The sequence below is a fragment of the Hyperolius riggenbachi genome, chromosome 5 (genome assembly GCF_040937935.1).
Source record: "Hyperolius riggenbachi isolate aHypRig1 chromosome 5, aHypRig1.pri, whole genome shotgun sequence".
Lineage (NCBI taxonomy): Eukaryota > Metazoa > Chordata > Amphibia > Anura > Hyperoliidae > Hyperolius > Hyperolius riggenbachi.
The window spans coordinates 291,546,034-291,572,395 of NC_090650.1; the positions used below are offsets into that span (position 1 = coordinate 291,546,034).

Genomic DNA, 26,362 nt, shown 5'->3' on the forward strand with positions numbered 1-26,362 from the left:
TTTCATACACATCTCACACAAACCACACCTGTCAATCTATTTAATTGCTTTGTTTTCATTTCTACCATGTCTGTTTCTCTCTCTCCCCCTGTATCCCTCTTTCAAGATAAACAGCAAGACAACGTTTTTGTTTTTTTAAAGACTTAATACATCAGTAGAATAGAAATGTCAAAGCACTGATTGGAGACTTTAGTTTTATGCATGCAGTTGATCATTCAGTAAAAGCAGGGATTTTTACTCACCAAAGCACCAGATTGCAAACCCTTGCAGGCTGTGTTTTTAATATATTCTCTACTCTCTAGTATTTAAGCACATTTTAACTAAAGTGTTCATCTCTCAGTATGCTGAGCTATGTCACACAGATCATTATAATGTAATAATTACTAATATAAGTCAATTTCATATATTAGATATTTATGCATTTATAGGCTCCTTGCTACATAATTATGCCGCGCACCTCTCTGGTCAATAAGACGTTTTATCACTGCATTTTATTGTGTGCGATGATTTACATGCAATTATAAAATCCATACATAGGCATACATTAAGCACACTTAACCATGGAGTTTTAATCAGTGTGGCAGTGTCAGCCTGTGAGTGACATGTACACAGAAGATATAGGGAGGTAATTAGTGATCAGGCATCTCAGCATAATTGCCTAGAAGAACATGAATTTGATTGCTCTTTTCACCATAATGCAAAGCGTTAACATTGGAAAGTGGCAATCCATGTCACGGCTTATTTTACATATTAGGAGTATTGGGGAAGTGAAGTGAAGCTTGGCACCGATTGCAGGGTTTTTTTTTCTCTATTTCTCTCTGCCTGGTGCACCACAGGCAGGAAACAGTTAAAATAAGTTTTCCTGAAGTTTAGGCGGTTAACTCACATGCCTGAAGCACAAGGCTAATGCTGAGTACCCACTGCGAGACTGAATCGCTGGACACTGCCAACCATCTAATGCTTCATACACACTTGAGATAACAGTCTTTGGAAAATGCAAGATCACAAACCAATTTTACCCCATTCCATATAGTATGAGAGACATACTCTACACAGTCTATTCTATGAAGCTGAACTCCCCATCAGATAAAATCTTTGCAGGATGCTGCACACAAAGATGCCCGTACACACTCAAAAGATCATTATCTGCAAAAGATCTGTTCCTGCAAAATATCCATTCCTACAAAATGCATTCATAGTCTATGAGATCTGCAGATCATCATACACACTTGGTTTAACAGACTTCATCTGCATATCTGGCAATCATCTTCAGATCTGAAAATCCACCCTGGTGAATCTGATCTGCAGATGATTGTCTGTTAAACCAAGTGTGTATGATGATCTGCAGATCTCATAGACTATGAATGCATTTTGTAGGAATGGATATTTTGCAGGAACAGATCTTTTGCAGATAATGATCTTTTGAGTGTGTACGGGCATCTTTGTGTGCAGCATCATGCAAAGATTTTATTTGTTGGGGAGTGCAGCTCCATAGAATAGACTGTGTAGAGTATGGCTCTCGTACTACATGGAAGGGGGTAAAATTGGTCTGTGATCTTGCCTTTTCCAAAGACTTTTATCTCAAGTGTGTATGAAGCATACGTTTCCATGATCTTTACCGATGGAATGTGGACAACAGCAACAGACCGCAAAAAGATTACCAATGATAGGATCATTAAACAAAGTTCCATAGACTTTAGTGGAAAGATCGTTTAAAGATCTGTACACACAGGGGACGTTGAAGGAATTGATCCAATTTGATCCATCATGTCTATTTTAAAATGCACGAGCATGGTCGTACATTGGCTGTCTGTAACCACTGTTTACTGCTTTTTCTTTAAAAGATAGTTACACGATGTTGGTTGGAATGATCGTTTATTTGTCATTTCGACAGATTAAATCTTGCCATGGGTATGGACCTTTAGGAAACAGTAAGGGCCCCATTTACAAACTTGCACTTAAAAAATGCAATTATTTCTGCATATTCATCATGAACTTTCAGATCACCTTATAAACGTATTGCATTCACAAACAAACACAGAACATTTATATCGCGCTTTTCTCCTGGCGGACTCAAAGCTCCAGAGCTGCAGCCACTAGGACGCGCTCTATAGGCAGTAGCAGTGTTAGGGAGACTTGCCCAAGATCTCCTACTGAATAGGTGCTGGCTTACTGAACAGGCAGAGCCAAGATTCAAACCCAGGTCTCCTGTGTCAGAGGCAGAGCCCTTAACCATTATACTATCCAGTCACTATTGACTCATTCAAATCGATATATAAAAATAACAATCAACTTAAAGCAGATCCAAACTCTAGCACAGCACACAGGGAAATGTCTTCATCCCACATATAGTTGATAAAGAAATCCACTGCTCTGTATTCAGTGGTTGTTTAGCCAGTTCAACGTGTCTAATTAATTCTTAGCAGCTGTGAATAGACTGCAGGAGCTCTGCCTAGGCAGCTCTCTCCATACAATAAACACTAATGCTTAATGGGAACCTAAAGCAAACAAACAAAAAGTATAACCTACCTGGGGCTTCTACCAGCCCCCTGCAGCCATCCTGTGCCTGCGCCGTCACTGAGTGATGCTCCAGTTCCCTGCAGCACCCCTCTTTCAGCCAGGTGATTTAGTGAGTCAACAGCCACTGTGCATACGCAGCTGTGTGCATCCATGATCATGCTCCCATCACCAGAAGCGTTCTGTGCTTAGGCAGTAGTGATTTTCCCGTACTGCACATTCCATGGGAGCGTTATCAGGAGGCACGCAGACTTGGGCCACACATCCAGACGAAGGGGTGCTGCGGGTGGCAGGAACATTGCGCAGTGACGACGCGGGCACAGGACGGCTGCAGGGGACTGGTAGAAGCCCCAGGTAAGTTAAAGTGAACCCGAGGTGAAAATAAACTAATGAGATAAACACTTGTATTTATCCTCCTACTCCTAAAAATGACCTTTTTTTTAGATATCCCAGGGTTTTATCTTATATTTAAACAATTAAAAACTAGATTGAATATTTTGTTGCCTCTGCTCAGTGAAAAAACTTTTATGGCTGTAATTTGCTTATCAGTAATGTTTACTATATTCCTGACAAGCTACTGAGAAGACAGAAGCTGGCACTTCCTGGCCTAAAAATCAACTCTTTCAGGCAGCAAAATTTAATATTAATATGTTTTGCGCTGTACATACATACGTTTCTCTCACGTCACACCTCTGGTACACTTTAAAGTGCACCAGAGCTGACCTAAAACGAAGATTTGATACTCACCCGCGGCTTCCTCCTGCAGCATAAACCCGCCTGAGTCCCACACGGTCCTCCCGCGGTCTGCTGTTTAGCTGCAATTGGCCCCGGTAATTGTCTCAGCCGTGTCAATCCAGGTCTACTGCGCATGGACCAGACTGCGAGCTGAATGGTAGACCACGGGAGGATGGCGTGGGACCCAGAAGGGTTTATGCTGCAGGAGGAAGCCACGGGTGAGTATGAAATCTTCGTTTTAGATCAGCTCTGGTTTTCTTTAAACTGTTGGTTTTTTTTTCCCTTCCAATTGTTTTAGGTACCCTTTAACCCTTTCAGTACTCCCTACAAAGTGAAACCAAATTGTAAACTTCAGTTTTTTTTAGGATTTCCATAAACTGAATTGTTTTGTTTTCAAAACAAATATTTGTTTTCAAACACCTGTTTGCGACTTTTTATCAGTGCTGTAAATCAGAACTTTTTATTTTGTGAACAGTTTTTTTGACACTTGCAATGCAGCTCCATTCAAGTCTGTTGTACTTTATGCTGGAATACACCATGAGATTTTTTTGGCAGATAGATGGTTAAATAATTTCTGACATATCCAATCATATTTTCAATTGTTTTCTCATAGACGTGAATGAAAATCGATTAGAAAAACGTTCATAAGATCCACCGTAAATCTGCTGAAAATCTCAGTGTATTCCCAGCATAAGATCATAACTTCAGGGTCATTAGGGCTCTTTTCCACTGGGAAGCCGTATTGCAAATGTATGGTGTTGCGATCGCCCAAACCATAATTTTCCCTTGCCGCATTTGTTCCATGAAGCAGTCGGGAAGAGTATGATTGCACCAAGAATCGTACAGGCATGATTGCGTTTTGTCAAAAAACAAATCGCACTAACGGAAAATGAGCACCACAATTTTCATGTAAATCCTGGTGCTGTTGCGATTGGAAGGAGGGCTGCGATCTGCATTTTTTAAACCGATCGTAGCCTATTGGATTAAAGCACCAGTCTCTCTCTCAAAAAAATAAAAAATCATTTATAAATATGATATAAGGAGTTTTGAATCAGCAATGATGTAAACAGAAATCATATTTAAAAGTGGAGAAGAAAGAATTGTCTTCTTAATAAATAGGCTCCTTATGAAAAATTATTTTTCATCACAGAAAGGGTTAATGGGAATAAATTGTCCCAGCGTTGCCCTCGGAACAGCTCACAAAGCTCTGTTTGCTCCTGGGGACTGAGAAGGACACTAGGGGCACATAGCTGCCCTGTCCCCTCTCAGACACGTGGAGTATTCTTCTGCGGATGGGCCTCACACAAGAGCTCTCTTTGATGTGGAGAGGTTTCCACCTCCACACATGAAAGGCTTCCCCAGCAGCTGGCGTCTCAGGGCTGATTTGTATCACCTTGCGAGGGAAGTGAACGTTTCACATGGGAAGGGGAGGGGCGTAGAAGTAGCACCAGGCCAGGCAGTGGCTGCTGCTGGGCAAGGGGGAAACAATCACAGGGCAGCACTTCACAAAAACTTTTCTCCCATCCTCCCTGCCTGTGTTAACCCCTTCACTCCTAGCGAGGAGCATAGACTCTGAAAGGCAGCATTCAAATAAACAAGCTTTTCTTTTCCCAAGAGAGAGCCTTTCAGGGCCGTTTGCATTGTGTCCCTTTTGAAAAGAGGTGTCCTTAGATAATGGGTACAATTTAGTCAGCAATCCGCGCCGGGATGTTTATTTGCTGGCTGTGCCTCCGAGGCATTGACTTTGCATTCGGAAGACACGGGAGTGATTTGGAGGAAACAAGTGTGTGTGTGCGGATTATTAGTGAGAGGAGTCAGATAACGCTGAGCTGTGTGTGTGGAGGAGAGTACAGGCTGCAGCACAGGCTCGCTGAGGGAGTCGCAGTGAGAGCAGGCTTGCTAACAACATGCTGCAGTGAGATAGTGGGAGGCTCGGAGCCAGAGCTCAACTTTCTTCCTGTTTCATTTCAGTGACGGACGGTGCAGCAGCAGATCAGCTCCAGGGGATTTGGCTGCTTCTCTATCTGCTGTTTTTTTTTCTCCCTTCCTGAAGGTTTGGGGAAGAAAGGGGTGGGAGGGACGCAGCAATAGCAAGGCTGTGTCAGTTTTGCATCGAGAGACCCGCCTAATTATTTGTTTGGATTGCATAGAGCTTCCCCCTTGCCTGTGAAGCTGCAGCAGGCTGACTGGGTGAGCTCGGCCTGTGGGTGCTGATTAGTGAGGCCGGCCTGTGGGTGCTGAATGATTAGTGAGCCTCTGGCCTGCTCAGGGTGTAAAGTGCACCAGCAGCAGACATGAGCTTCCTGCGTGTCAGAGCAGGGCTGAGCTTCCTGGCTGCCAGGCAGCAGTGCATAAGACCGTGGCTACTGATCAGTCGTCCTGGTGCTCGGCCCATTGTGGACATGTCTTACTCCCACCACTTTGTGGATTTTCATGGCTCTTCTATCCCCACTTCTATGAAAAAGCTGGTGGTGACTCAGCTGAGCCCTGACTTCAGCAAGGCTGTTACATTAATGCCCAGTGTGCCAGTGCCAGTTCCAGGGGATGGAGATCTCCTCATCAGGAACCGGTAAGCAACTTCCTATGTATGTCTTTCACCTAATTGGCAATGTCACCCTGCTATTCTGTACACTGCTATGGCTCTTTACACACAACTACATGATTGAGCTGACACGCCCCCATCTACAAGTATAGTATGTTCACTCTGAGTGCTCACAAATAATCCATGCACCTTAACATGAATGTGCTGTAGCTGGCTGTGTATATTGCCATTTTATATACATAGGCAGCAGTGAAAGCAACATTGTTCTATGATTTTGATTAGTTCTGTTGCTGACTTTTTCAGGTGAAACCAACCTGCTATACTACAACTCCCAGCATGCATGGAACTGCATCTGGCTTAATAGTCTCTCCTGTTTTATATTTCTCATTCATTTCATCTCCTGCAGCTTTGGTTTTCAGCAAGCTGAATGGGGAGCTTACTCAGCAGCTCAGCCATACTCACAGATTAAACAAACTCCAGTTCACTCCAGCACATTGCTTTGTTTTTATCCTTTGCAGGCCAGCTTCATTTTTTTTTTCTTTCCCGTGATCCCAAAATAAGTTGTACCAGCCACCATCTGGCGACTGTTAATTTTATTTTACCATCATTCTTTTCAGCACTCTGCCAGACTCCATAGAAACATGCCCTGACACTTGTGTAGAGCTATCTGCTACCAAATGACAAGACCCTTTCCTTACCTGGCTTTTCATGATTAGTAAGGGAGGGGTGTGTTGCAGGTTGGCAGCACATGAGATGCAAAGCAGCAGGGCTGATCACCCACAGAAGGGTGTAAAGTCCCTCCCTAGATCTGTAGAGTGAGACAGGCTCATCCATTAAGGAGTGAGTGATTCCTCTCAGGGTGTTTGTTCAGCACGTCACTAACCTTTAGGAAGCACTGAATCAACAGGAAGGGAAATCACTCCTTGCAGTACAGCTTCATGTCTCCAAGTCCTATTCTCTATGCTCACCAACTCTATCATCCTGATCAGCAAATCCTTTTCCCCTGGGTACGCAACCTACAGGCAGAAAAGCAGAAGGAACATGGACAGACAATTTACTAGCTCGTAGTGTTTTACTTCTGTCCCTTATTTAATGTTACTCGTAATTATTCAGTGTCCTTGTAGCTAGAAGCACTTTATAGGCTCGGTTTGACTGTGTGTACTGATTTAATAAAAATAAGTTAATTGCAACTCTGATCTGAACCACACAAAGCTGTGCCAATGATATGTATACAATTTACAGACCAAAGGAGATCTGCTCACATAACTATTAGATGTATTCACTAATTACTGCTAAAGGCATCAACTCAGCCTATTTGCAAAAAGGAAAGAAAGCCATGGCATACATTTGCAGTGTGTGTGTGTAGGCTCTAATGCTATACTGATCTGATAAGATTGCACAGAGGTAGTGCAAACTGATTGTAAAATGTGTGGCCAACAAATCTAAATGGCAAATTCATATTAAAATATATTTAAACATTTATACTTTAATTCAGTTTGTTTGCTTAAGAAATGGAATATATTGTAATGATACTTATTCCAGTATAGCCTTAATCTTACAGTGTAATAAAGCCCTGAATATACTGCGCCAAGGCTTCCCATAAGAAGAAAACATTGGCAGCATGTATTATTGCTACGTAACATAAACTGGTCACCTAATGGCCTAAGACTTCACTTCTCTCTTCATAAAGACTTCACTTCTGTCTTCATACCTTATGGCCTAAGAGTTCACTTCTGTCTCCATGAAGGCAAAGTTGATGCATTTGTTCTCTACATTTTTTGACTTGGTGTTTTCTGTATGAATTCAGCATTCATGTGTCTATTTCTTTCAATGACTTTTTTTTTATTTTTCAGCCATTTCTATAAGTGAGTGCGGCTAGGCTCACCAGGCTCCCATATAAAAATAGAACAGTGGGTGTGGTCACTTTCCCTGCCACCTTTGCCAAATGATTTGGAAGCACCCACGAGCCTCGCCACATTTTGCTATTTTGGCAGTCAACGGAAGCCATCCAGCTTCAATGAGCATATTTATATATTACATCTGGACCTAATCTAACCTCAAGACTTCTTCCTTAGATGAAAAAATGGCAACACCTAGCCGACCTTGCCATCTAAACATTTTTAGTATGCTTTTCCTAGGGATGCCCATTGTAGGCATTATCAAGCCCTGTGTATGTGCTCACATTTTTATTCTACTATCATAATCTTTTTAATAAATCTATTCTGAAGATTACACACACCAACATTTCCATAGGGTCTCTCTAAGGCCACATTTGATTTACTGATTTCCTAGGAAATGGTGTAAATATTTACTGTTTCCCACAAATGTGTTGCACTAAAGAGAATGTAGTAATTTGGACCCTAGTAGTGTTTTAGGAATATGTGAAGTGTTTTTTTTTATTCACTAGAAATATTAAGGGCATATTTTCAATCCAGGTCTAGTCACACATCCTGTATTCCCCTTCTCCCCCCCCCCCCCCCTTTTTTTTAATATAGGTGTAAAAAAAAAAAAAAAAAAAAAAAATCGCCACATTTGTTTACTGCATGTTCCTGGCTTCTTTGGTATTTTCTTAACCTACAGATTATAAAACGCGTTTTATTATTTAAATGAATGGGCATGGGAGATATATACTTTTTCAGCATTACTTTATAAAGAGAATCAAATATATTTTACTATAATGCATACAAATTATGCAATGTCTGAGTATATTTGTCCTAAAATATTTTTAGAAAATGGACATGAGCATCAGAAAAAAAACTGAAAGAGTTGCTTGTGTATATATAGTTTATCAACTGTTTCTGAGATTTGCATATGTTTCTTGAAATGTGTTAACAATTTTAATTAATTATGCACATATTATGAACTGATTAGTGGTGTCAGCCAATTAATTTTTTTCATCATTACTTCATTTATTTTTTTTTTCCCCTCAGAATTTGTGATAGTGTTTACAGTGCTTCTATAAGTACTTGGAAAAGGTTTCTGATAGCAAACTTATCAGACGCATTTTAGAAATTAAAAAAATTAAGCTGTAATGATGTTATGATAGTTTCTGTTATTTTATATCCATGCAGTCATTGTCAGAATTTGACCGGTACTGCACAGAATGTATAGGAGTAAGAAATCACCTTGTCAGTAAGGAATACGAGTGTAAAAAGAAGAAGCTGGTTTGTTTTCTTTTTTTCTTTTTCTTTTTTTCCTCCTCATCTAGTATTTCAGTAGAGCAAGAAATGAAAAATAGTAGTGTGATTATAGAACAATAAGAATTTTTATTTTTGTTTATATCCAGAAAAAAAAGCAAATGGCAAAACGTATGTATTAGGATAATTTACAAATACAGGTTTATTTTGCACTGAGGCTCAGTATGCCTGATCTAATGAAGCCACTTTAACTGCTACAGAAGGTTGAGATTAAGAAAGGAACAAAGGGTTAATCCTACCTCAAAACACCTGAGGGCAACCATAAGCAGATGACCTGTTATATCTGTCAACTGGTGGCTACCTGGAGTTATTCCTGTCTACTTCCAATGAGCATCATTTTGCCTGTTTTCACACTATGCCTTTGACCCATGAAGGAGAGGATTTTTTTGCACTATGATGCAGACAGGTCTTGATTGTATTTTGCCTCAGTACTTTTATTCGTCTGTTATATTTACAAGCGTTCTCTTTTTTTCTTTTTTTTCCCCCCATCTTTACATATATTGCTTTTGATTTGGATCTAGTTTGTTTAAACCTAAGGAAAAAAGTTTCCCTGACAGCTTATATATTCTCAGTTGCTAGAAGTCGCCTTGCAGGTCTCACAGACAGTGCCAGAGCTGGCAAAAGAGACGTAAATAACTTTTTTTTTTCTTTTAATGAACCTAATGTGATCATTTACTTTCGTAAGCTGACGAGCAACATTGCTGTTTGAATTTATTGTTTACTCTACGCTCTTATTGATTTTTTTTTCTCTTTTAACAGTGTAAAATAGAAAGTAAGTGGTTATTCTTTAAATGACCACATAGTGACCTGTTAGTAGTAAAGAAGGGATACAATAGCTAGAAATACCAGGCTTTGATTTATTGTTATTTCCCAGCAATTAACCCCCTTTACAGTTGGAGGTGCCTGTAGCTTGTTTGCGGACACTTCAAACACTACAGGGGTTAATTTGCTGTGCCCCTACCTCACCCCCCCCCCCCCCCCCCCCCCCCTTTACCAGCTTCCTCCCTATCCCCTTTCAAAGAGGCAGTGTGGAGATGGGAGTTTTCCCTCTGGTCATTCAGTCCTGGGAGTGTCTGCAGCATGTAAAAGTGTCAGGTCCGGAAATAGGCAAGATTCTGCCTCACCCATTCATGGGTTAATAAAGTTGCATGGCTCCTGCCTAGTATTTCAGGAGCATAACTCTACTAGAAGCATATAAATTAGTGTTTTCCAGTTATACTATCTGCTCAGATAATTCTGATAGTGTTGTGAAACTTTGCACTTTTTATGAGGTAAATGCAATAATGTAGTATGCATATGCTGATGAGCTAGTTTTACATTGTAATTAACAACGCCCAATGACACTCCATAGGGATTTAAGCTTGTATAGTATAAGTTTCTAATAATATTCATTAACTGCGGGTATGTATCTGTGTTCTATCAAATCATGCAATTTAATCACCTCCCATTTGTCACTCATTTTCTCATCTGATTATTAGTAATTATGGGGGTTATTTACAAAACGGTGTAGGTTTCACCCAAGATCAGCAAACCTTTTCTCAATTCACCTATTCAGTTAGGTTAGCAGGAGTTTAAAGGCTGAAAAAAAACAACTTCCTACTATTTTAAAGTTATTTTAACAACCTTTAATCCTACTACAGAAATGAGAAAATTTCCATTCTCTTCCTATTAATCTGATAGCTGCAGTGAAGTATGCACAGGGTTATGCCAAAAGTATTGCTGTGTATTGTGAATCATTTTCCTTTGTGGGCAAAATGTGTGGATATGGGAGAATAAGGCAAAATACATGGACACGATGGAAGACTCTGTTTGTTTTTATAGTCAGGGCTCATTTCCACTATCGCGAATTTGCATGCGTTTTCGCATGCAAATTCGCATAGCAATACAAGTGAATGGGACTGTTTCCACTTGTCAGGATTCTTTTGCGTTTTTCTGTGCAGAAAAAATTCGCATGGCAGAGCCATCAGAATTCGCATATTGCATACCGCTATGCGAATCGCATACAATGTATTTCATAGGAAATTCGCATGAGGTTTGGGCAATTTTCATGCGAATTCGCATAGAAACAATGGAAAAGCACACCAGCACTGCCATGGTTAAATTCGCATACATCGTCATCCATGCGAATTCGTATGGACCCCGCATGCGAATTTCGCATCCGCATGCGAATTTTTGCCGCGGCGATTCACACCGCACAAGTGGAAATGCAGCCTCACTGTTTTGTCCATGCACTACATTGGAGTGATGGGGTAAGTACATTCAGCACACTGCATTTTTGAACATTAAATTGCATTATAGGAGCCATTAAAGTTAGCCACACAAGATTTCACAAGACTGCAGCGGTATGCTGTCTGAAAAGATGTACCCTGTTCGTATGCATTTTCAACAATTTCAAGGGTTTCATGCACTTAAAGGGAACCTAAACTGAGTAAATTATTTAAAATAAACACATCTCTTAGCTGCAAATGAATATTACATACTTACCTCACGGTCAGTTCCTCTCAGAAGCTCACATTTTGTTCCTACAGCGATCACTTCCAGTTCTGACAATATTTTGTCAGAACTGAAATATACCAGTTGCTGTCAGTTACCACTAAATGTGCAAGGTAATGTCCATGTTTCCCTATGGCTCAAGTGGGCGATAATTACAGTTTACCAGTGTGCTGACCAGGAAGCTGTTATGGGGTTATGACCATTTTCAAAATGGAGGACAGAGAATTCCATTGATCACAGTGGACAAACAGGATGCAGGAGAGGAGACAGAGATTGATCAGTAGACTACACAGGAGGTAAGTATGACCTGTTTAAGTTTTTTATTTTGACTTTTCAGTTTAGGGTCTTTTTATGGAGACATGACATGACCATGTACTTTGTAAAGCATTGCGGAATATGTCAGAGCTATATAAATGGTAACAATAAAAAGTGAAGTTCTTTGTTCTTTGTTCGATGACCAATCTAGTGTCTGTCTAAAGAAAAAAAGGGGGGGGGGGGGGACTCTTGTGCTTGTGATTGATAGTCTCTAGTAGATCACAAAAGTTTGCTCATTTTGTTTTTAATTATACATATACGGTATGCGTCTGTAATTTTTACTAAAAATCATTTTTGCCATCTTAAAACAGAAAGTTTAGCTTTAGCTAATAGTTCACTATCCTTCTCTGCATATTCATGTCGGTGTATTTAAGGCCTCATTTAAACAGGCCGGTCGCTTACTTGCACTCTGCAGGGGAGAGGCAGCCCCTCTATGGGGTCACATCCAGCAGTGCTCAGACGCAGTTTTGTGCCATAATGTTTCTTAATTGCTTCCAAAAAGCACGGCTCGACAAGCATGACTAGTCAAACACACACACACACACACACACACACACACACACACACACACACACACCCTACGACTTGGAGGGGGAAGTAGTATGTAGCGCCGCCCTGAATTTCAGCAGTAGCTGATTGAGCAGGCTCACCCTGCGTCCAACTGACCGGGTGGCCAGGTAAAATGCAATGGTGTGCAAGTGGTTTTAAACTGGGCATGCGTGACTTCTAAACTGCCCATGCCCAGTAGAAATAAGTGATTGTGCTCTCCCCGTCCTCTTGAATTGTCTCCCGCCATACCACCTACTCTTTCCCAAATGGCTAACTAGGCTCTTAAAGGGGAACTTCAGCCTAAACAAACATACTGTCATTAAGTTACATTAGTTATGTTAATTAGAATAGATAGGTAATATAATTTTTTTACCCACCCCGTTTTAAAAGAACAGGCAAATGTTTGTGATTCATGGGGGCTGCCATCTTTGTCATGGGGGGCAGCCATCTTTTTGGTTGAAAGGAGGTGACAAGGAGCAGGAGACACAGTTCCAACTGCCCTGTGTCCTGATAACCCCTCCCAGCTGCACACGCTAGGCTTCAAATGTCAAATTCAAAATGTAAAAAAAAAAAAAAAGTGCACCAAAACAGCAGAATGAGAGCAACAACATCAGAAATCCCATCATGCTTTGCACAGCATCAGGGGAAAAAAGCCCGGGCAGTTTTCTTCTGTGCAGCTAAAAATGAGGCTTGGATAAGAGAAACAAAGTTCTGATGCTGTGAAACTGTTAAAGAAACACCAAGCCTTTTCAGTTCTGCTGAGTCGATTTTTAGTCCGGAGGTTCACTTTAATATAAACCTATGACCCCCCCCCCCCCCCCCCCCCCCCCCAAACAAAAAACTCCAAAAAAAACCTCAGTAGCGAAAAGCCTTTAGACGATCCAAAGGCTTCTCCGAAATCCACCCACTTCTGCTCACTGTAACTCTCCAGCCAAGGACTGCACTTGTGCATGTACAGGGTGGACATGCTTGTACACCGATGAGGGGGCCATAGGAAAATATTAGACGAGGCTTGTCAAATTCTTCAGAATGTGAGAACCACTTTTCTCATATCTAGCTACTTGCAGTATCCATGTACAAATGAGGCTGAAAAAAGTAACCCTCTTGAATTTTTTGCCCACCTCTTCCCCCATCAAGCTTTGCCTGGCCCAACTGTTTCCCCACAGCATTTAAGGAAATAGAAGATTGATTAGGAGAAGACTGTGAACAGAACCCAATGTTACTTCCAGCACTTGGGTCTGGCTGTCCTTACAGGCATACAGAAGCTGCCACATCACAAGGTCCAGCTGCAGCCATTCATACTCCAGCAGACCAATAAGCTACTGCTAGTGAACCGATCCAGTGTCTAAGGACATCTAACCCATCACCTGGTTACGTTTGGGATAGATCTGACATATTGCCCACATACTCTGGGATTCTCCCCAATAGACGCCAATGATCCATCCCTAGGGTCTGTGGGCCACAGGCTGTGAAATTTAAACAATTGCCATGTCTCCTCTAACAACCAATGTAAGTCTGGATTCCCTCTTTAAAAAAGCCATGCCTGACTGGATATCATCCTTTTATTGTGTCCAATAATTTTTCTTATACTTGATATTTACAGGCATGGCCAAGAGTGATAGGAGGAGAGATACCTCACTATTGGAAGGGTTGGTTTTTCATTTTGTTTTTTGAATCAAAGTCTGGAGGGCTCGTTGAAGGAATGTAGTGTGTTATATCAATATGTCCACAACACAAGCAGATTATAACCTCCAATAAAATTATTTGTGTGTAGCTAATCTGGAAGGGGTTTTTGTGTAACAGTGCAGTTCTTTGTGATCTTTTATTACCCAAACAAAGCACCCCCCCCCCCTCTCCCTTCCCCAAAATCCAGGTGCAAAAGAATGCAGTACGCTGAATGGTTTAGCTCAGTGGTTCCCAACCTTTTCCGGCCCGGGGAACACTGTCTGACCAAATTTTTCTCCGGGGAATGGCGCGGTGGGGGGGGGGGGGGTTGCGTCCCCCGGTTGTTTGCGCGACCTAGTCGACAGTGCCGTGCGCAGCAGGCTATGGGGGGGGGGGGGGGGCCTGGGGTGCGGCTGCATAGCTAGCATAGTTTCCCCAGTGTAGGGAGTTTAGTTGCCTCAGTGTAGCTAGTATAGTGCCCTAGTATAGTGCCCCAGTATAGCCAGAATAGTGCCCCAGTATAGCCAGAATAGTGCCCCAGTATAGCCAGAATAGTGCCCCAGTATAGCTAGTATAGTGCCCCAGTATAGCCAGTATAGTGCCCCAGTATAGCCCCCCAGTATAGCTAGTATAGTGCCCCAGTATAGCCCCCCAGTATAGCTAGAATAGTGCCCCAGTATAGCTAGTATAGTGCCCCAGTATAGCCAGTATAGTGCCACAGTATAGCCAGAATAGTGCCCCAGTATAGCCAGAATAGTGCCCCAGAATAGTGCCCCAGTATAGCCAGTATAGTGCCCCAGTATAGCTAGTATAGCCAGAATAGTGCCCCAGTATAGCCAGTATAGTGCCCCAGTATAGCCAGAATAGTGCCCCAGTATAGCCCCCAGTATAGCTAGTATAGCCAGAATAGTGCCCCAGAATAGTGCCCCAGTATAGCCAGAATAGTGCTCCAGTATAGCCAGAATAGTGCCCCAGTATAGCCAGAATAGTGCCCCAGTATAGCTAGTATAGTGCCCCAGTATAGCTAGTATAGTGCCCCAGTATAGCTAGTATAGTGCCCCAGTATAGCTAGTATAGTGCCCCAGTATAGCTAGTATAGTGCCCCAGTATAGCTAGTATAGTGCCCCAGTATAGCCAGTATAGTGCCCCAGTATAGCCAGTATAGTGCCCCAGTATAGCCAGAATAGTGCCCCAGTATAGCCAGTATAGTGCCCCAGTATAGCCAGAATAGTGCCCCAGTATAGCTAGTATAGTGCCCCAGTATAGCCAGTATAGCCCCCCAGTATAGCCCCCCAGTATAGCTAGTATAGTGCCCCAGTATAGCCAGAATAGTGCCCCAGTATAGTGCCCCAGTATAGTCAGTATAGTGCCCCAGTATAGTCAGTATAGTGCCCCAGTATAGTCAGTATAGTGCCCCAGGATAGCCAGTATAGTGCCCCCCGCCCGTCCCCGCTGCTGTGGGGGGGGGTTGCGTCCCCCGGTTGTTTGCGCGACCTAGTCGACAGTGCCGTGCGCAGCAGGCTATGGGGGGGGGGCTGGGGTGCGGCTGCATAGCTAGCATAGTTTCCCCAGTGTAGGGAGTTTAGTTGCCTCAGTGTAGCTAGTATAGTGCCCTAGTATAGTGCCCCAGTATAGTGCCCCAGTATAGCCAGAATAGTGCCCCAGTATAGCCAGAATAGTGCCCCAGTATAGCTAGTATAGTGCCCCAGTATAGCCAGTATAGTACCCCAGTATAGCTAGTATAGTGCCCCAGTATAGCTAGAATAGTGCCCCAGTATAGCTAGTATAGTGTCCCAGTATAGCCAGTATAGTGCCACAGTATAGCCAGAATAGTGCCCCAGTATAGCCAGAATAGTGCCCCAGAATAGTGCCCCAGTATAGCCAGTATAGTGCCCCAGTATAGCCCCCAGTATAGCCAGAATAGTGCCCCAGTATAGCCAGAATAGTGCCCCAGAATAGTGCCCCAGTATAGCCAGAATAGTGCCTCAGTATAGCCAGAATAGTGCCCCAGAATAGTGCCCCAGTATAGCCAGAATAGTGCCCCAGTATAGCTAGTATAGTGCCCCAGTATAGCTAGTATAGTGCCCCAGTATAGCTAGTATAGTGCCCCAGTATAGCCAGTATAGTGCCCCAGTATAGCCAGAATAGTGCCCCAGTATAGCCAGTATAGTGCCCCAGTATAGCTAGTATAGTGCCCCAGAATAGTGCCCCAGTATAGCTAGTATAGTGCCCCAGTATAGCCAGTATAGTGCCCCAGTATAGCCCCCCAGTATAGCTAGTATAGTGCCCCAGTATAGCCAGAATAGTGCCCCAGTATAGCGCCCCAGGATAGCCAGTATAGTGCCCCAGTATAGCTAGTATAGTGCCCCAGAATAGTGCCCCAGTATAGCCAGTATAGTGCCCCAGTATAGCTAGTATAGTGCCCCAGTATAGCTAGTATAGTGCCCCAGTATAGCTAGTATAGTGCCCCAGTATAGCTAGTATAGTGCCCCAGTATAGCTAGTATAGTGCCCCAGTATAGCCAGAATAGTGCCCCAGTATAGCCAGAATAGTGCCCCAGTATAGTGCCCCAGTATAGCCAGTATAGTGCCCCAGTATAGCCAGTATAGTGCCCCAGTATAGTCAGTATAGTGCCCCAGGATAGCCAGTATAGTGCCCCCCGCCCGCCCCCACCGCTGTTATTACCTTAACAGCTGCCGCTCCTCCCCTCTCCGGCGCGTGTATATTCAAGCAGCGTATCTTCGGCTGCTCTGTGTGAATGCGGAAGGAAGCAGGGCAGCGGCTTCCTGTAACGGCGATATGTATCGCCGTTACTATGGAAACCAAGCCCTGCCTCCTGCGCATCACACAGAGCAGCCGGAGATACGCTGCTACAATAAACACATGCGCTGGAGAGGGGAGAGCGGCCGCTGCTAAGGTAATAGCAGCGACGGCCGCGGGGACGTTCGGGAGGGGGGATAAGAGGACGGCACACCAGGCAACGTTCCGCGGCACACTGGTTGAAAAACGCTGGTTTAGCTCACACTCCTTAGTCCTCTTGGCAGTGTATTGCATCTCGCTGACCGAAATTTCAGTTGCGACATTCCGTTGTGGCTGAATATGACTGCCAACACATTTGTATTGCTTTCCTCCAGACTACATCTCTGCCCTGCCAGGTGAAGCGTGGGCAGAACACCAATGCACTTGATGCACCACTGTGAGCAAGGCCTCAAGGGAAGAATCTTTTAACTGTCAACTTGTTTTGCCAGTGCCTCACTAAACCATAAGCTAGCAATGCACAGGGAGGCCTAAAATTAGCCAAGCTAGTCGGGATAGAATGGTTGCACATTTATGCAACATATAATGCGGCACCACAAGTCCTCTGGTCCATTGCAGAGAAGCTCATTAAATTACATTTTCCTGCTTCTTAAGGTGGCCATACACTGGCCCGATTTGCGGCAGTTTCGACAGCAGATTCGATCACTGGGATCGAATCTGCTGCCAATCGTTCGCGCAACACGCACCCGCCGATCCGATTTCCTCCCGAAATCGGATCGGTCCGTCGATCGCGCCGTGCGGGAAATTACCCTCGATCGCCCGCGGGTAGGGAGCGCGTCGCTAGCGGCGGCCGATCCGATCAGGTATACATTACCTGAGGCTGGCTCCCGGGCATCCCGTCCGTCACTGCTCCTGTCATGGCGCCTCCGGCATCCTCGCATAACTTCCGCTGTCATGCCAGTGACAGCGGAAGTACAACTAGAGGGCGCTCTATTTGAACTTCCGCTGTCACTGGTGTGATAGCTTAAGTTCTATGCGGATGCCGGAGCCGGAGGTGCCACATGACGGGGACATCACGCCCGGGAGCCAGCCTCAGGTAATGTATACCGGCGGGGGGAGCGGCGGTAGCACCACCACAACAGATTGTGATCGGTTTCAGGCTGAAATCGATTCACAATCTGTTTGCAGGAAAGGCAGCCATACGATCCCTCTCTGATCAGATTCGATCAGATAGGGATCTGTCAGCTGGTCGATCTGATGGCACATCGACCAGTGTATGGCTGCCTTTAGTCTTAGAAACTTTCTATAGTGTATGCTCTGGGCCTGAAGAAGCAACAAGGTCTGTGTATTCAATACAACCTGAGCAAGGTAAACAGAGTTCAGATATGATTTGCAGCCAGAAACGGCAATAAAATAGGCTCTGCTTTTGTATGTGTATTACCAAATCCTTTACTTTGTTGGTATTTAGCCATTATTTGCCTTAGCACAAAGCAGATGTTTGCTTCACAAGGGATACGCACGCACGCACGCATGCTCGCTCTCTATCTATATACCGTGTATATACACAACATTTTAGCCTATCACATTGTTAGTGTACGTGTTTATAGATGGCAGTAAAGAGGATGATCTGCAGGCTCAGGATTTACAAAGAATACATTATGACTATATACTGTATATACTGTATTATTGTTATTGAATAATTAGCCAAGGGGTATCACTCTTAATTTGTATCCTCATACTTATTTACCCTAATAGAACCTTTATTGGGGCACTTAAAACAAATCTACCATATTTTACTTTGGGTAAGCCAACCCTCACCCCCACTCTTGCCACCAAAAGCCTGCAAAACAGTTGATAAGCCGACCCTTCAAATGTCTTACTGAGACCCCTTCACAATTCTGAAAAATTGTGTACTTTGAATTGAACAATGCACATTTTCATACATACTTGAACACTGATGCCAGTGTGGAGTTGATGTTAACGTGGGGGGGTGTTGGTTTTAAACTTAATCCTGTATGTTCATTCTTTAAATGTTGAGGTAGTGGCTGATTTTTGTCAATACTTTTCTTCCCCCTCCTCCCCCCCCCCCCCCCCCCATGTCATCATCCCTCCATGGCCAGGTGACACACAGAACAACAGACGGTCCTAGGAGGTATGAAGAAGGGTGGGGAAAAACAGGCTGAGGATGGCAGCCGGCAGCCTGGTATGTAGCCTTGGGCCTTGTGTCCATGTTGTTGAAAACAGATTTAAAATTGAATTTATTCAGCTTGCATTTGACGAGGCAGCATGGTGGCTAAGTGGTTAGCTCTCACGTCCTGTAAATCTAGTGTCATAAGTTTCAATACTAGCCAATACACTATCTGCATTGTTTTTGCATGCATAAGTGTCCTTCTGTGCTTTACAATTTTTTTCCAATATTCTAGGAGGTTAAGGGCCAAACAGACATGTCCTTGGAGATGGATCTCAAAAAAAAAAAAAAAAAAACGCAAACAACCGAGAACCAATCCTTCTGTAGTATTTTTGTAACAGAGATTAAACAACCATAAAGGAATAAAAATAAGTACGTTTATAAACTTCTACCAACCACAAGGCAGGTGGAAATATATCTGCCCCACCTCAAGTCTGCATGATATCCCTATGACTGTTGCAATTCAAATAAAATGAGGTAAAAATGTCAACCATTGATTGATTATAAGCGGCACCAACAATAACAAAAATGCCAGAAACAATTAAAAAAAGGAGGAAAGAAACGGATTTGCCTCTAATCACACAAATCACAATGGGAAAAAAATAATTAGCTCAGCTGAGAATGCATTTCACAGGTATGCAATCCCTGAACAGGAAAAAAAATAGACGCCCATCATAAAAACCGCAAGTTATGGCATCGAAGGGAAATTTGGGTGTATGAAGGCGCCCAATATTCAAATTGCGGCATTCTTTGCCACAAATCGTGGCTTTGCTGCGGGGGTAGGATAAGGTTAGGAGAGGGGGTTAAGCGTTAGGCATAGGTAGAGGGAGGTCTTAGGGTTAGGCATCGCTATAAGGAGGTCTTAGGGTTAGGCATCAGTAGAGGGAGGGTTCTGTGTGGGAGTAAGGTTGAGGCCAGTTTCACACTGATCGCATCGCTCCACAGTGTCAAAAACAGCCTTTGAAGATTACTGTGGCAATGCGCAGTAACCTTCTGGCTGCACGCCAAGCAAGAAGTGAGGCTCTCTAGTGCAGGGCTTTTCAACCCTGTCTTCAAGTACCACCAACAGTGCATGTTTTGCAGAAAACCACAAACATTCACAGGTGAGGTAATTAGTGTCTCATAACTGCCTCTGTAGATTTCCACAAAACATGCACTGTTGGTAGGTGGTACTTGAGGACAGGGTTTAAATGCCCTGCTCTAGTGCTCACTTCCTGGCACTGCTGTAGTTCTGCTGTCTCCCATAGGTTTTCATTGCTTTAGCATTACCCTACTTCTAGACCTTAGACCCATTACAATAACAGGCGCTAGGACTCGGCCCATCACAACCCATCTTCCCCAGCCCCTTTTGCTGCTTCTGCTTCACAAGCGCACACAAGCCGCGACGCGTACCTCCGTGTACACACACCCGCCCCCCCCTTCCCTCATCCTCAGTGTGCCGCGCATGCGCGCTGGCAAAAAAGCACAGATACAGTGACAGAGGACACAGGGGTTTTATTGTATAGGATTATGGAGTTCACCTAATAAATATGTACGTGGCACTAGATGCTTGCGGGCTGGTCCACACTCGGGTGCTTCATAGTGATTTGCAGATCGCTAGTGATCAGCAAAATCGCAGTTGCAATGTATCCCTATGGGATCATTCTCACTGCGTTTGCGATTTGCAGAAATTGCAAACATGCTAAATTGCAACATTTTGTGGGCGATCGGGATAGGAGTCTAGTTCTCTTGAACGGGAATCACAAATCATGGCAAAATCACAAAATTTGGGCTTCAAGGGTTAACCAGCCCTAAGACAAAATGTTACCTACGATAGAGGTTATTTGGCAAGCAGTCTTTTATGTATGTGTACATGCAACATAAGGTTGCTGAGTGTTTCGAATGAATAGCATGTGTATCAAACTGAAGACTGTTTATGCGCAGGCACTGTCATCTTAATGGATTTGTACAGACTAACCAGCAAGCTCATGGTGACCCAGAACTCATTGGAGTGTGTAAGGGACTACAATGGTCCTAAAAGCCCCCTTACTAAGATGTTAAGAAAAACAAAAAATTGCTTTCCTAAAACAGAAAGAATTTGCGATAATTCAGGTTGGAGTGAGCTCGAGATGTCTCCCAGAGCACCACTGCTGAATATATGCAAATTAACCATTGTACCCTTAGAAGCTAAACACACCTCCAGAACCGCTGGAATGCAATGATGTGTCAGCTTGTTAAATTGTACAGAGCCATAATAATCCAACATGCATACAGACTGTTTCGGATTGTTTGATCCTCATCAGTGCATGGCATGGATTAATTTGGCTCTATGGAGTAGGGCTTGTAAACCGAGAGGTACAGACTAACCAGCAAGCTCATGGTGACCCAGAACTCATTGGAGTGGGTAATGGTTAATTTGCATATATTCAGCAGTGGTGCTCTGGGAGACATCTCGAGCTCACTCCAACCTGAATTATCGCAAATTCTTTCTGTTTTAGGAAAGCAATTTTTTGTTTTTCTTAACATCTTAGTAAGGGGGCTTTTAGGACCATTGTAGTCCCTTACACACTCCAATGAGTTCTGGGTCACCATGAGCTTGCTGGTTAGTCTGTACCTCTCGGTTTACAAGCCCTACTCCATAGAGCCAAATTAATCCATGCCATGCACTGATGAGGATCAAACAATCCGAAACAGTCTGTATGCATGTTGGATTATTATGGCTCTGTACAATTTAACAAGCTGACACATCATTGCATTCCAGCGGTTCTGGAGGTGTGTTTAGCTTCTAAGGGTACAATGGTTAATTTGCATATATTCAGCAGTGGTGCTCTGGGAGACATCTCGAGCTCACTCCAACCTGAATTATCGCAAATTCTTTCTGTTTTAGGAAAGCAATTTTTTGTTTTTCTTTATGGATTTGGTAAGATAGTTATATTTGCATTTCTGGGTTCAGAATCATTTTGGCCCATCTCGCCTTACAGTCTAGTGTGTATACGGTGTAGTGATTCACTAAATGACAAGCAATGGTCAAGTACCATCTTATATTCCCACACCATGAGAGGTCACTCACCCATTTGCAGCATGTCATCCCTCCTTTCTTTCTCCATAGAACAGCACATGCTGTTTAGCTGTGGCAAAGCAAATCTATCTGTACTACCAAAACTTACTCTTAAAGCGGACCCAAACCAAACTTTTTTTTTTTAATTCAAAATATTTAGTTGCACCACTCTGACACATACAAAGATAAACACTCCTTCAAGCCTATGAGCATTTCAGTGCATGCTTTTCACCCTTCTCTTTTCATAACTAGGGTTATACAGGTGGTAGCCATTAGCAATTCCTCCATTGCTGGACACCTCCTACTCCACCAGTCTGCCGGATTCTGTCCCGGCAATATGAAAGGAAGGGAGGGGTTACTCCAATAAATGTAAAATATTTTATATTTGTCATCATGCTGCTGAAAAAAGGCTGCTATCTATATATATATAAAATCGGATGTATGTGTGTGTGTGTGTGTGTGTGTGTGTGTGTGTGTGTGTGTGTGTGTGTGTGTGTGTGTGTGTGTGTGTGTGTGTGTGTGTGTGTGTGTGTGTATGTGTGTGTGTATGTGCCGCGATCACTCGAAAACCCCTTGACCGATTTGAACGAAACTTGGTATACAGGTTCCTTACTACCTGGGATGATAGGTTCTGGGGGTCTCGTGGCCCCCCTGCCCACCTGGGCGGAGCTACAAACAGCAAATCAGATTCCACCCATTCAAGTCAATGGAAAAAATGTAAAAGGCTGCCATTCTCACAGTAATCAAGCCAGAGTCCCCACACTTGGCACAGTTGGTCACTTGGTGACCGAGGTTACAAATCCAGGAAAAGCGGGTGGAGCATAAAACAGCCAATCAAAATTCAGCCATTCCTTTTAAATGGGAAAAAATGCAGCCATTCTTACACTGTTAATCGCAGGGTTCTCAAACTTGCCACACTTCGCCACTGGGTGAATAAGATTAAGATTTTGGAAAGTGGGTGGAGCCTACAACAGCCAATCAAAATTCACCTATTGCGTTTAAAGGGGAATATTTAAACTGCTGCCATTCTTACACTGTTTATGGCAGAGGCTTCAGACTTGCTGCAGTCAGTCATTAGGTGACTGGGGTCCAAATTCACTAAAGGGGCGGGGCCACAAACAGCCAATCAGATTTCTTTGCTGGATAAACTGCTTCCATTCACACAATTTTGATGCCAGGAACCTGAAAGCTCACAAAATTGGTCATTGAGTGACTGTGTGACAAGGTTACACAAAGTGGGTGGAGCCAAAAACACATTTTACTGGGAAAATATAAACTGCAGCCATTCTTACACTGTTAATGGCAGGGTTGTCAAACTTTGCACAGTTGGTCATTGAGTGAATGTGATTAAGATTTTGGGAAGTGGGTAGAGCCTACAACAGCCAATCAAAATTCAACTTTTGATTGTCAAAGGGAATATTTAAACTGCAACCATTCTTATACTGTTAATAGCAGATGCCTCAAACCTGGTACAGCTGGGCACTGGGTGACTGGGGTTCAAATTCAGAAAGGGGCGGAGCCACAAACAGCCAATCAGATATACAAAGTATTGATACCAAGGATCCCAAAGCTGATAAACTTGGTAATTGAGTGACTATATGTCAAGGTTACAAAAAGTGGGCGGTGCCAGAAACTTAATTTTTTACATGGCAGGGTTCCCAAACTTGATACAATTGGCCACTGGGTGCCTGGGATTATTATTCAGAAATGTGGGTGGAGCCTACAACAGCCAATCAAAATTCAGCTATTGATTTTCATGGGGAATATTTACATTGCTACCATTCTTACACTGTTAATGGCAGAGGCCTCAAACCTGATACAGTCAGTAATTGGGTGATTGGGGACCAAATTCACTAAAGGCGGTGGAGCCACAAACAGCCAATCAGATTTGTTAGATTGATTTCAGCCATTCTGTTATTGGCAGGGTTCTCAAACTTGACACAGTTGGCCACTGGGTGACTAGGATTAATATTTAGGAAAGTGGGTGGAGTGTACAGCAGCCAATCAAAATTCATCTTTTGATTTTCAAGGGGAATATTTACATTGCTGCCATTCTTGCACTGTTAATGGCACAGATTATTATACAGAAAAGTGGGTGGAGCCTAAAAAAAACAATCAAAATTCACCTGTTGATTTTCAAAGGGAATATTAAAATTGCTGCCATTCTTGCACTGTTAATGGCACAAGCCTCAAACCTGGTACAGTTGATCATTGGGTCACTGGGGCTCAAATTCAGAAAAGGGGATAGAGGAGGCATGGGCAAACTTGGCCCTCCAGCTGTTGAGGAACTACAAGTCCCACAATGCATTGCAGGAGTCTGACAGCCACAGTCATGACTCATAAAGGCAAATGCATTGTGGGATTTGTAGTTCCTTAACAGCTGGAGGGCCAAGTTTGCCCATGCCTGTGATAGAGCCACAAACAGCCAATCAGATGTTTCATTTCACTGGGAAAATACAAATTATTGATGCCAAGGACCCAAAGCTCACAAACATGGTCATTGAGTGACTGTGTGTCCAGTTTACAAAAAGTGGGCGGAGCCAAAAACAAATTTCAATGGGAAAATGTAAACTGCAGCCCTTCTTCACTGTTAATGGCAGGGATCTCAAACTTTGCCAAGATGGTCACTGGGTGACTGAGATTAATATTCAGGGAAGTGGGTGGAGCCTATAATAGCCAAAATAGCCAAAATAGTCAAAATTCACCTGTTGATTTTCAAAAGGAATATTTAAATTGCTGCCATTTTTACACTGGTATTAGCAGATCAGAGCAGTTTCTAGGCTAAATTTCACCCAGGGCGAGGGTGTAAAAATCGCCCCCCACCCCACCCCCATGGAGCCAGGCATAGGTGCCCGCAGTACAGGTTGAACAGGTTAGCTACGTAGGTGCCTCCAGTATAGGGTAGCCTGCATAGTTGCCCCCAGTGTAGGTTAGATAGGTAGGTGCCTGCTTTATAGGTTATCTACGTTGGTGCCTCCAGTATAGGGTAGCCCGTATAGTTGCCACCAGTGTGGGTTAGATAGGTAGGTGCCCCCAGTATAGTTTAGATAGGTAGGTGCCCCCAGTATAGTTTAGATAGGTAGGTGCCCGCAGTATAGGTTAGATAGGTAGGTTCCCGCAGTATAGGTTCGATAGGTAGGTTCCCCCAGTATGGGTTAGATCGGTAGGTTCCCCCAGTATAGGTTCAATAGGTAGGTTCCCCCAGTATAGGTTAGATAGGTAGGTCCCCCCAGTATGGGTTAGATAGGTAGGTTCCTGCAGTTTAGGATAGTTAGGTAGGTTCCCGCAGTATAGCTTGGCTAGGTAGGTTCCCGCAGTATAGGTTAGTTAGGTAGGTTCCCGCAGTATAGGTTAGTTAGGTAAGTTCCCGCAGTATAGGATAGTTAGGTAGGTTCCCACAGTATAGCTTGGCTAGGTAGGTTCTCGCAGTATAGGTTAGTTAGGTAGGTTCCCGCAGTATAGGTTAGTTAGGTAGGTTCCCGCAGTATAGGTTAGTTAGGTAGGTTCCCGCAGTATAGGATAGTTAGGTAGGTTCCTACAGTATAGCTTGGCTAGGTAGGTTCCCGCAGTATAGGTTAGTTAGGTAGGTTCCCGCAGTATAGGTTAGTTAGGTAGGTTCCCGCAGTATAGGTTAGTTAGGTAGGTTCCCGCAGTATAGGTTAGTTAGGTAGGTAGGTTCCTGCAGTGTAGGATAAATAGGTAGGTTCCTGCAGTTTAGGTTAGTTAGGTAGGTTCCCACAGTTTAGGTTAGTTGGTATGGGCGGTATGAGTTGGGCGCAGGAGCGGGGGGAGCGAACATAATAGTAATAACTCACCTGCTTCCGCCGAACCCGCGCTGCTTCAATGTCCTTCCTTTCCCGGCATCTATCTCATTAGTCACAGTGCTTCCTGTGATGACATGCGGTATGTCATCACAGGGGGCGCTGTTACCAGGCGACGGACGCCGGGAGAGGAAAGATATTGAAACTGCGGGGAACGGATGAAGAAGGTGAGTTATAACTATTATGTCCGTTCCCCCGCTCCGGCGCCCCCCCTCCTGCCGCACAATAAAGCACCCCGGGCGATTGCACGTATCACACACCCATAGAAACGGGGCTGTAGCAGATGCCTCAAACCTGCTATAGTTGGTCATTGGGTGACTGGGGTTCAAATGTTGGAGAGGAGTGCAGCCACAGACAGCCAATCTGATTTGTTTAATTTCTATGGGAATATACAAATTATTGATGCCAAAGACCCCGAAGTTCACAAACTTGGTCATTGAGTGTTCGTGCATTATGGTTAGAAAAAGTGGGCGGAGCCAAAACCGGTCAAATACATACACAGGCAGTTCCACGTCATTAGTGGGTGGAGACAAATGCAAATTTCAC

At 43.6% G+C, this 26,362-nt stretch overlaps 1 protein-coding gene across 2 annotated transcripts in view; it reads left to right on the top strand.

Moving 5' to 3' along the window:
- Positions 1 to 4,668: 4,668 nt before the first annotated feature.
- PTGR3 (prostaglandin reductase 3) overlaps positions 4,669 to 26,362 on the top strand; it is a 36,566-nt gene continuing 14,872 nt past the window's right edge. Inside the window, exons 1-2 of one of the 2 annotated variants that reach the window (XM_068237070.1) lie at positions 5,736 to 5,821; positions 18,891 to 18,973. In XM_068237070.1, the coding sequence (XP_068093171.1) occupies positions 18,925 to 18,973 (49 nt within the window). In that variant the 5' untranslated portion in view covers positions 5,736 to 5,821; positions 18,891 to 18,924. Of the gene's footprint in view, positions 5,822 to 18,890; positions 18,974 to 26,362 lie in introns of both variants that reach the window. The other variant, XM_068237069.1, reaches the window with a different exon arrangement.